This window comes from Lynx rufus, unplaced genomic scaffold, assembly GCF_022079265.1.
Source record: "Lynx rufus isolate CCGP_SWC_20201006 ecotype Redwood Valley unplaced genomic scaffold, mLynRuf1.p SCAF_15, whole genome shotgun sequence".
In the NCBI taxonomy this organism is placed as follows: Eukaryota; Metazoa; Chordata; class Mammalia; order Carnivora; family Felidae; genus Lynx; species Lynx rufus.
The window spans coordinates 10,307,425-10,319,540 of record NW_025814829.1 but is presented as its reverse complement, the minus strand read 5'-3'; the positions used below and the strand labels follow the sequence as shown (position 1 = coordinate 10,319,540).

General features: G+C 37.4%; 1 protein-coding gene across 1 annotated transcript in view; it reads right to left on the bottom strand.

Annotated features, from left to right (window-relative positions):
* USH2A (usherin) overlaps positions 1-12,116 on the bottom strand; it is a 754,837-nt gene that overhangs the window by 192,769 nt on the left and 549,952 nt on the right. Inside the window, exons 47-48 of the mRNA XM_047077230.1 lie at positions 4,160-4,358; positions 554-722 (exon numbers count right to left, since the gene is read on the bottom strand). Coding sequence (XP_046933186.1) covers positions 554-722; positions 4,160-4,358 — 368 coding nt within the window. The remainder of the gene's footprint in view (positions 1-553; positions 723-4,159; positions 4,359-12,116) is intronic.

Sequence of the window (12,116 nt, the reverse complement as noted above, 5' to 3'; positions counted from 1 at the left end):
CATGAGTCATGTGTTGGCTTTTTCAGCTTCCCAGATTACCGATGTAGGGGCCAAGGGCAGCCTCCCCAAAATGAGCCACACTGGAGCGAAGATTATTTTGAGTTGAAGGCAACTGAGACTTTGCAGGCTGAAGAGAAACTTTTGTCCCTCCCTTAACTACATAGAATAATCTAAATTGGGGGTCTTTCCCAGAATAAGGGTTATTAGCAGAGATAAATTTCATCTGAATGACCCATCTATACAGCAGGGCAAACATCTAATTACCAAACATCTACTCTTCTTTCTACTGCCCTGTGAAGTGCATTCCTTTCCTCTGATGTCTCAGAGCCCTACACCCTTACCCTTAGTTCAGAATGACGTGTATACTTCATTTTGCCTGGCTGCCGTTGGAATTTCCACGTCTGTGCAGATTCCTCGTACATATGGCATTAAATTGGATTTTCTCCTGTTAATCTGCCTCGTGTCAATGTGATTTTAATGCAGCTAGAGGGACCTTGAAGAGGACAGGAATTCTTGCTCCCTGACGCTGAGCACACCCGGAAATGATTCTCACCTGGTAGAATTCTGATATAATACCCAGAGCAGCAGTGATGATTTGGTTGAGCCTCTCGTATTCGGCCACCACAGCAAACCCCAGTTGAATTCAAAACGAATGGGATATACTTCTCTTCACAACAGTGGTGCCCAGGCTGGGGGTCATGGAGGACTCCATTACAACAAACCTGAAGTTGGGAATTGGGATTAAAGAAATATGAGCACAATTCAAAGTACTATACCATCCTATCTCACGTGATACAATTATGTTCTAATAGGCCTTGACCTGAGACCAAATGTAGTACAGTATTGATAAAAATTCAGAAGTTTGAAAAATGCATTTCTCCAGCATCATTTAAATTCTATAAATGCTATCTGATACCATGTAACTTTTTAAGACTTTAAACATGCTTTGTGCTCTATTATATTATCACACTCTACACATACGAATTATCCTTTGAATGTCAGTGCTCCCAATGTAAAGAAGATTTAGAATTGTAAATGAACAATTACCTTCATATATATGTTTTTATTTTAATGACTGTTTAATTTGAAAACACATTTATGGAAACCTGTCTCTCACTGATCTTTCTTTTCCTTTTAATAAGTAGTATTGTCCTTATAATTTAGATGATCACTTATGTATGAACCCAATCTTCAGACAAGGAAGTCTCAATAGTCTAACATTTATATATATGTATATGTGTATATATATATATGTGTGTGTGTGTATATATACATGTGTATATGTATATATATACATGTATATATATATATAGGCCACCACATTAAAAAAATTATATGGAAATTAATTTTGAAAAGCCCTTTCAATAATGTGGTTTTTTTTTTCCAGGAGCTGTAGAAGAAATTATGTGCTTCAACAATCAAATAATTATTTGCATGCTCACTTGAGGTCTGAGAGACTGACACTCCGTATATATAACAAATCAAATGCTAAATAATTGCTGAAATGTAGCCTCAGAACCTACACTTGGCATAAGTCACATTAATTAGATAGAAGCTTCCCGTGGCAGACAACGGCAACCACTATTTAAGAGGTGTTTCTCTTTTTCCATTTTGCACATTGCTATTTCTAGCTTGCACCCACATATGATTCAAGCTAAATATGAGGCAGTAGAATGTGGACTCTCTAAGTCTTCATAAGGGCCACTAGCTTGGGACTTCATTCATTTTTCAAAAATCATCAAAGATCAAAGAAACAGGGCCCTTAAAAATCAAAGTCTACCCTGTGGTTTGTCAGCTAGCCATACTAAACCAACTGTAATGAATTTCTTTTTCTGTATTTAGTTATTAGCAATGAGGATTCAAAATTAGTCTAATGCCAAAGATACACCGGGTGATTCTTCTCTTTGATGTCATATCCTGTATGAAAGGTGAATTTTGAAATCATGTCCCATCTTTAAGACTTAAACAAAATTTTTTATGTGTTTCTTTGAGATTTAAGGATGCTGGTCATTTTTGCTTTCAGGGTAAAACAACACATGCCTTCCTCTTATTTTTTGACAGGGACCTAAAATCTTGTCCTTTGTTATACGGTCTCAAAGTATTTGTTAAAGTCCAATTCACATAGAGTGTGTTTCTAGATACTTAAGCACATCTAGCCTTTTCTTTTAGCAGGCTTGTCTAGTACTTACATTTTCTTGTGAAACTTTCACTGAAATGTTTATTTAAATTTTTTTAAATGTTTTTATTTATTTTTGAGACAGAGAGAGACAGAGCATGAACAGGGGAGGGGCAGAGAGAGGGGAAGACACAGAATCGGAAGCAGGCTCCAGGCTCTGAGCTGTCAGCACAGAGCCCAATGCGGGGCTTGAACTCACAGACCGTGAAATCATGACCTGAGCTGAAGCCGGACGCTCAACCAACTGAGCCACCCAGGCGCCCCATCACTGAAATGTTTATTAAGTGATGATGGCCCCTTAGAATTGGCTCTTTCAATTCCATTGCCATTCTCAAGCTCCTTTAGACACATGAAATTTATGCCCTTTTTCTAACCCCCTTAGGTTTAGATCATTGGTGGTTCCCCAAAATGAAATTTCAAGCAATCGTTTCTCTTGGGAGGTCTCCATATAAACAGAATATTTCTTAATCTATTAATTCAGTCTTCAAGTTAGCTGCCTCAAGAAACCTATATGGAAATTTTATTAAGTTGAGCTGATAAATGTGTACCTAATATTTGAAGAGACTTTTGCTTATCTTATGGTTTCCCAAAGCAAGTCTGTAATCTAGTGATTCTCAAAATATGGTTCCTGGAACAGATCCTGGCTGGTTTAGTATGGCTACCAGAGGCATCAGCTGGGAACATGTTAGAAATGCAAATTTTCATGCCCCGCCCAAGATTTCCTGAATCAGAATTTCTGGGGCTGGGACCTGCTATCTGTGTTTTAACAAGCCCTCCAGGGTCTGATGTTCACCAGGGTTTGAATACATGGTAAAGTTTGTATGCGTATTTAAGTCCTCCTCGTATTTAAAGTGATTTAGCCAAAAAAATTCTTAGTCTCCTTTCTATCTCTCTCCAACCTCTCACTCAAGAAATACATATTCATAGTGAACTCTAAGCAGAAATTTACAAACAATTGCTTTCTCTTGAGATTTTAATTGACTTCCTTTACTCTTTTACTGTCAATATCTGTGTGTGTCCTTAATCCTTAAAATAATAAGCCTTTGCTTAATGCATCAAAGATTTCTTTCTTTCTCCTAGAGAACATTTTTAATAGGCAAATTTATTCCAGCATTTTTCCCTTCAGAAATACTAAATTTTATTTTATTTTATGGATGTATGTTCATCAGATGGTGTACACTTAATGGCCTAAAGTAATGTAAAACCAAGTCATAATGACAATTCTGGAGCCTAAGTGTCAAAAAAAAAAAGTGTAGTTAGTAACTGTTAGTTTTATAACATTTCTTAGATGATAACTACTGCTTGGCCAGTGTCAGCTGTAATATTTTGTATTTTGATCCATATTGCTTCAACAACTCACTTTCTTAATTACTGTGTCTTTCTGCAGTGAATCTTTTGAATTTAGCAACAGCTTTAGTCATTAAATGTGTGATGTTGTTGTTGACAAATAGGAACATTATTTCATTATATGAAATCCTACCTTCAAACTAAGGATTTTCTGCATCGTTTGTCAATAAAACCCATTTACAAATTCCTCTGTCTGGCTGTATTATTGATCTGATTCCTAAACTGCAACTAATATGAACATTAATCTGCAAATGGCCATAATTTTAAAATATTTCTGACAAACCATGGAAGGTCCTGTTCACAGTTACTCATCAGTGTCAGGTAAACAAACACCCACTTGTAGCTGAATGGATTTGTTGTAAAGAAAACTCAAGTCATTCAATCAAATACAAAGTCGGGAGTTCCTTACCATTTCAATAAACTAATATTTCCTGTGAAGATGCTGAAAAACGAGAAGGCTAAGATGCTCATGAGGATGACAGGGTTTTTATAAGCATCCTTTCTTTTCCACGGGGTCCTCCTGATAGACTAGTGGAAAAATTGATCGTGACAAACCATGGTTTAAGAAGCAAGTGATTTCACCTGGAGTGTTTAGTGAGAAAATCATATTTCAGTGACTCATTTGAAAAGATATACCTTAGCTTCAGGAGAATAACACTTGTGTCCACAGATAGCTTTTGGTTTTTGACACTTCACTGCCTTGCAGAGATCACTACTGTGGTCCTTCATTAACTTCCGGGTTTTAGGGCATGAATGCCATGTTTTACGTAAGAGATCATATCCGAGAATGATGCCATTTGGCTTCCCTGGAGACATCCAATCAACTTGAAGGGATCTGCAATGGATAGAATAATCAATAACTCTGAAAAGACAACATTTAACATTGCTGCCATCGGCCTCATGTACTCTCAATTAATCTTCCAGATTGGTCAAAAGGTCCATTTTGTCAACAACTTCTTAATTAAAAAGCTGAAGCCAAAGAAGTTATATACTAATGTATAATACGCTCATATATGTTACTACCAGATAATATGTTTGGAGAATCAATGAAAACTAAGTAAGCTTTTGGGAGGATGACAAATGGCAAGAGTCCAGTGATCTCCCACTTTAAATTTTGGAGACCAGAAGAAAGTACCATTGTTTTGGCTAATCAGGAAAATCAACAGAAAATTTTGGTTTCATAAGTAAAATTAAGCCACAAGTAATAAGACTTGGTAAGTAGCGTGGAAATTAGAACAGGTGGCAGACCTAATCTCTACTTGAAATCACCTTCTCCTTTGCCAGCCCAGACTAGCGGTGTGTCACATAGTTGCCCAACGATACGCAACTATAAAACCACAGTGGAAGCCTCGGAAGGTTCCGAGGCAATTTCAGCTTTCTTGGCACAGCCACTACTTTTCCCCTTTCTCTTCCTTTCTGCTAAACACGATGTCTGGAACTTCAGTAATCATTTTGCAGCCACTTGAGAAAGATCAAAATCGTCACAAAAAGGCCACCATGTTATTTGGGTAAGCTGAACCAATGCCAGCAATAATGTACAATCTCTACAACTATTTACTTAAACTTCTGTTGTTGGCTGTTTTGTTACATATAGCCAAAATAACTGCCCATATTGATAAAGTCTTGTTATCAATAGATAAACTTATCTATTATTAAAAGTAATTGATAAATTTATTTATAAATACAACTTATAAATTTTATCAAATGATAAATGATAAAATTCCTCTCAATGCACTGTACTTTGATACACCTTAATTTTAACTTCTATAAACAGACTTGTTTCTCTAGTAATTCTTCTAATGTTATAGTCAAACATGTTTTGTGGTAAGGAAATATAGGAATTGGAAGTTTCCACAGCAAATATCTTTACATCATAATATTCTAGGAGATGTGTGATTCTTAAAAATTGAGCAACAATTTCATTCTAGGTATGGGTATACTTTTCAGGGAGGGGTTGGTATGCAATGAGGGCATAATATCTGACTAAAACTTTATTGCACTTTCAATGATCTATTAATATTTCATTTGTTGAAATGAATGAAATCAGAACATCAAGCTTTCCAGTAGGAATCAGCCCTGAATAAAATGATTTACTCTCAGGTTAATGCTATAGAACTTTAATTCTGCACTTAGGACTCCTTGCCAGAATGATACAACCTAAACGACATAGCCGTACTATCTTTAGTGTTTTTTAAATAAGCTCTATAAGCAGAATAGTTAAAGTTTTTAATAAAGCCCCAGAGATTTGGATATGACATATTCTTGCAATTTAGCATGGCAAGGGAAGCCTACTATTTGCAAAACACTAGGTAATGCAAAATAATAATTATTTTTATTCTCATTGTTTTCAGAAAAAGGGGTGGAACTCTGACATGCAAGATTAATTCTATTTTTATAATTCTAGAATTTCCAACTACAGCAACTAACCAACTGACAAATAGTTATAGGGCATTTTTATACAGAACACTCCAGTAGGTACTTCGAAGGAGAGCAAGCACATATAAGCTTAGTCCCTATACTTTAAACTCTCCCCCAAAAAATCTCACAATAACTCATGTGACCACTTTTCTGCCATTGTGCTAAATGGTATTTTTGTTATGCCTTTCATTTTAAGAGGAAATATATCTTTACAGGCAAAATTACTGGACCCTATCAGAATTCCAAGTGACATCATATATTAGGAATTCAATTAAGACCAAACATTTACATTAAAAAGCAGCAGTCAAGATAAACCTTGACATTTTAATAGACTGCTAAAAAAAAAGAAAATTATTATTTCATTTTCTTAGGGGTACAAACATAACACATTCACTAATAAGACTCTGTAGATAGGAAATTAATGTCACCTACAAGAGAGCAGTTTCATAGGTGACTTCTGTAGTCACCATTATTATTCTAAGGTCTTTGTCCAACTCTTAAAATTAATTCCACATTTTCCAGATACCTCTTTTGTATTCACTGCATAATCAACTACAGGAAAGACTACATTTAAGTGACATTCAAAGGTCTGACTTTTCCACAAAAGCTGATGAACTAGGAAAGTCTAGAAAACACCATGCAGAATACCACACCATTGTAACTTTTCTTTCTAGCAGAGCAAAACTGTGAAGTGAGACTGCTTATATTTTTAGCGATAACATGAACAGTATTGCTCTTGAGGATCTGAGTCTGAGGCACGAAGGTAAATGATCAAAGAAGAGTAGCGAGTTTAACACCTATACATCTCTCATTAGAACCAAGGAGAGTGACACTGAAAAACCTTTTGGTTGCTGATTTCAAATGAAAGACATCTCTGAGAAACACGGACCATTATAAACGGAATTGGTGGTCTCATTCCTTTGATGTTTAAGGGCAAAAATAGAAGAAATGTTCTTATACCATAGGAATGAATGTTAAATATTGGGGAAACAAGCTGAAGCTTTTTGGTATAGATTAGTAAAGGTTGCATGCTCACACAGAAAAGTAAACCAACAGTGAATCCTTGAATGAAATATTTTGCAGATTTGTTCATAAAATCATGATTAGAGTTTATTTAACTCCCAGAACATAAGGACTATGATTTAAGCTACCTTAATAAAGTTTCTGATGAAAACTACTATATCTACACACATTTTGATACATGGATTCATTGATTATTCAGACATTTCAGTTGGAGTTATTTCCTTTAATTATGTCACCCTGTTAGTAGATTTACTATTCTATCTCTGTTACTATTCTCTACCACTGTAGTCACCACCACAATGATCATCATTTTCAGTCCTTACTTCAAGAAGTATAAACTAATATTGAGGATAGAAAGGAGTATGGGAAAATCATTTCTTTATCACCTACCTTGATACAGGTGAATATTAAAATGTTACAGGTCAGACAAAATTTTATGAAGAATTAGGGTTCCCACTGGTATTCTTCAACATTTTATTCTATTATTACCATTTGGTCAAAATGTTCTTGTTTAAGCCAAAGGAAAAAAAATCTTCATATACCTTAAGATATTAATTTAAATTGCTATAAATTAAACAGTTCTGGATTCCTTGATCATGTTTATATAGACCCTTTTTTTTTTCTACTCAACTTGGTCATTTTGGTCAATTATTTATGTAACACTCAAGTTCTTCAATTGTATTCCAGATTATGGCTATCATAAATGATCAAGTAACTTTTAATAGAGGACTAAATAAATGTTGCATGATGAAAATATTAACTCTCAGCTCTCAAATCAAGTCATTGAATATTTATCTATTAGAATGTTTAGCATAACTTGTAATAGGTGAAAAATCAAAAGACAAAACCTGTGTCCTTGAATAATAGGGAATACAAAACATGCAAACACAAAGCATGTAAATGCTATATGGCAATTGAAGTCAAGTATTTAAATGTGTTTAGGCTACAGATATTTTATTTTTTTTTTTAATTTTTTTTTTCAACGTTTATTTATTTTTGGGACAGAGAGAGACAGAGCATGAACGGGGGAGGGGCAGAGAGAGAGGGAGACACAGAATCGGAAACAGGCTCCAGGCTCTGAGCCATCAGCCCAGAGCCTGACGCGGGGCTCGAACTCCCGGACCGCGAGATCGTGACCTGGCTGAAGTCGGACGCTTAACCGACTGCACCACCCAGGCGCCCCAAGGCTACAGATATTTTAAAAACACATAAGCAAAAGTCCTCTGTTCTAGACTAAACAATGAGGGTATCATGGAACAGATAGATTTGGACTTGAATTGGTAAATGAGGAAGGGAAGATTCTGTGCAGGAAAATCAACATAAGCAAATGTAAAGGGTGGGAATCAGCCTCAGTGTGTATGGAAGAGTAATGTGACCAACTTGATGAATGAATAAGCTACATCCAGCAAAAGAGGAGGGCAAATTTGAAAAAAAGAAAAAAGTTGATGGAGTCCCTCAAACACTGTGCTGAGTTTGATAGTGAAATAGTATGATTGTGCACTGTTGTCACTCCTAGACTACAAAGCCTTATTAGAACTAACACCCTGACATGCTAGAGTGGAAGAGACCAGGGCTAGAGAGAAAGGTCAGTGAACTACATTAGTAACTCAAGTGCAAAAGATTGTTGAATGGAGTTCCGCTCTTGTATGGGGATTTGAACTACAGCCCCAAACTGAGGATGACAGGTAATGAGTTCCTCCTTTTAAACATGGTAAGTATTTCACTTCTAAAGGGAACAGCAAGATTCTGTTGAATCCCAAGGATAAAACTCTTTAACACTGACCTGTCACCCAAAACAACCAATACACAGAATTCTAGGAGAGTTTTAGAAAGTAGGAAATTTAGTGAGTATTTCTTAAGTACCTCCTATATGCCAGCCCTGTTCTTTACTTATCAGTGAACAAGACAGCTAAAGCCCCCTTTTTTCATAAAACTTACATTTTTTTCTGGGAGAAGAGGGACAGTAAAGAAACACATAAGTGTATCATACGTCAGGTTGGTGGTCTAGGAAGGACTGGTTCTTCTATGCAGAAATTTGACAGAAGAGGCGAATCAAGCCCGGAGGGGTTTCTAGGTGGAGGGAAAAGCTGTGAGGCAACCATGTGCTTGGCATGTTGAAGGGCCAGTGAATCTAATAGGGCTGGATTGGACTGCACACAAGACAGAATGTGGGAAAATGAGATCCTATGGGTATAAGGAGGGTGGCATGGGTGTTTGCTGATGATGTAGGATTTTCTACAACACAGAAACAACTGAATTTGTTTTTGAGTGTGTTGGAAAGCCATTGGAAGTTTTGAGGCACAGAGTGAAAGAGGAGTTATTTACATAGTGAAGAGTAGCATCAAACACATGCCCTAACCCCTGCTAACATACCTAGGGTAGGACTGAGGAAGGCATTCCAAATATGTCACTTAGAGAAACTGGAGGCAGAGAAATTGGAAGCACTTGTTTCTCATGTTTGGTACTCACTGAGATACAGAAATGTCTAAACCCAGTCTGCTGCTGTCCTTGGAGAATAGTAAAGAGTTTGGGGAGAGCTTGACATTGATCTTGACAGTCTATACAAGCAGAGAAAAGGTGCTTGACTCTCCATGAGAGAATCCTGATGGCTAGGTATTGTCCAAAGTAGCTGCAACAAAAAGGTAAAATAAAGAGTGCCTCATGGCACGGATCAATGAGCTTCAACGGAACCAGGAGATGCCTTGCAAGATGACTAGGCTTGAGCCAGCTTGAGGGTATACTGTTCATGATGGCAGCCTTCTAGGAAGAGGAGACTCCAGCAAGAAGAGTCCTTGGGATGCCCTACTCTGTTGGGACCACAAGAGATCAGCTATAGAGGGCAGCACTCGTGTCAGGGAAATTGACTATGTGGAGATCCTCTTGGGGCCTCTCAAGGGAAATACAACTCTCCAGGAAAAGTGCCACCTGATATGCAGAGGGCTTTGAGGGTTGCCCAGTGATGGCAGTGAAACAATAACATTGAGAGGAGACACACTGGATCAAGGGGGATAAGAGGGAAAGAGCAAGGAGAAGGGAACAGACAAGCTGTGATCAGGCATGAGTCTGTGAAATGGTAGAATCTTTGAACCAGACTTGGGCTTAATAATTTGCTAGAGACAGAAAAGACTTTTTAATACTTGATCATGAATCTCAATTACCAAAGTGAGACTCATAACTAAAAATAATTCAAAAGCCATAAGATGTTTCCGAGAGGCTTTCAAGAGTCGAAGAGAGGACAGCCAAAGGATTATGTATAAGGCAGCAAGCAGTGGGCAAAATGCAAAGCCTTTTCCTCTTTGTATCTCATTGAATTAACACCCCTGCAGAAACAGGTTACATAAATTTAAATGATGAAAACATGAACCAGGGTGGTGCTGGTGGTGGAAATGAAGAAGAGAGACACATATAGGAAGATTGAGCAAACTCAGGGGATTAAAAAAATTCAAAGATAGATGTCAGTGATAATATGCAGGTGGTGGTGCATCTGTGAAAATGAATGTTGGAAAAGATGATGAGTTAGAGGAGAATGTACCGCTGAGGCTTGAGGTAGCAGATACTACTACAGAAAATCAATAGGCAGCTGCATAGATGAGACTAGAGTTTGGGGGAAAACCAGGGTCAGCAATTTTTGAGACATCAGAATGACTAAAAGTGTGATGTTTGAACTATCTGATGAGGAGGGAGAGTCTTTCTGCTCAGTCTCACAATTAATACAAGGATTTGGAATGGACCCAGTAAAAGAAGGAAATGGGTGTTCAGAGAGCAAGGTACAATGTGGTAGTTAAAGGCCAAAGTGAATTAGGAAGAGGGGGATTTTGCTGAGAGGCACAGTCGGCCTCAGTGACCAGCTTCTACTGGAGCTACAAGAGGTAGAGAACTTAAAGGAGTTTGGGAAGAGAGGGAGGTGAGAAAATGGAGGTATTGATAGCAGAGTCTTAAGAGACTTGAGGAGAACCTGGGTGGCTCAGTTAGTTAAGCAGCTGACTCTTGATTTCAGCTCAGGTCACAATCTCAAGTTTCATGAGATCACGCCCCAAGTTGGGCTCTGGGCTGACAGTGTGGAGCCTGCTTGGGATTCTCTCTCTTCCTCTCTCTGCCCCCCGGCCGCGACCCACACAAGTGTGCTCTCTCTCTCTCTCTATTTTCTCTCTCTCTCTCTTTCAAAATAAATAAATTAACTTAAAAAATGAATAAATTCGATATTCTGTAAAGTCTTTTTTTAATAATTGAATTTTTTAAATGTTTATTTTTGAGATAGAGAGACAGACAGTTAGTGGGGAAGGGGCAGAGGGAGAGAGGGAGATACAGAATCTGAAGCAGGATCCAGGCTGTCAGCATAGATTCCCATGCCGGGCTTGAACCCACAAACCATGAGATCACGACCTGAGCCGACGTTAAACACTGAAACAACTGAGTCACCCAGGCGCCCCTTCTGTAAGGTCTTTTAATGAAACAATGTGTCCTATAAAGAAAACTCACTAGCCATTAAAAATGATACTTCCTAAATTATAAGACTTGATCAGATCTGTACAACAGTAGTAGATATACTTGAAACAATCTCTTTCAAGAGGTCTTCCTGCATCCTTTAAAGACTCTTAACAGAGGGGCACCTGGCTGGCTCAGTCTGGTAGAACATGCAACTCTTGATGTTGGCATCATAAGTTTGAGCCCCATGTTGGGCATAGGGCCTACTTTAAAAAAAAGACTCTGACAGAAATTCCAGTCCAAATTAAAATGTGTCTCCTGTTGTCCATATTGGTGAGGGAGGGAGTTTAGAATATGGGTGAAGAAGACTTGATGTGACATATTATATCTACAGCCCAACATCCTCTCTATTAAGAAAATAATAAAATAAATCATGATCTAATTTTTTTCACACAAAATATAAAATTATCATTTCAGTGCTCAAGCTATCAGTCACTGAAAAATATCAGAGAGGGAAAATTAAGGATAGAAGAGATTCGCTGATAATACAAAAAAAGGCATACTATAAAAAAAAAATAGAGGCCTCAAAGTTTCACCCCAAATTTAGTGAGGTAAAAAGAGGAGAATTCTTATTCCACAACCTAAAACCTCTTTTGCCATATTCAACCCCAACCTAAGTAATTTGAAAATTTAAGGGGATTTATAAATGATGATAGTGGTGTAACCT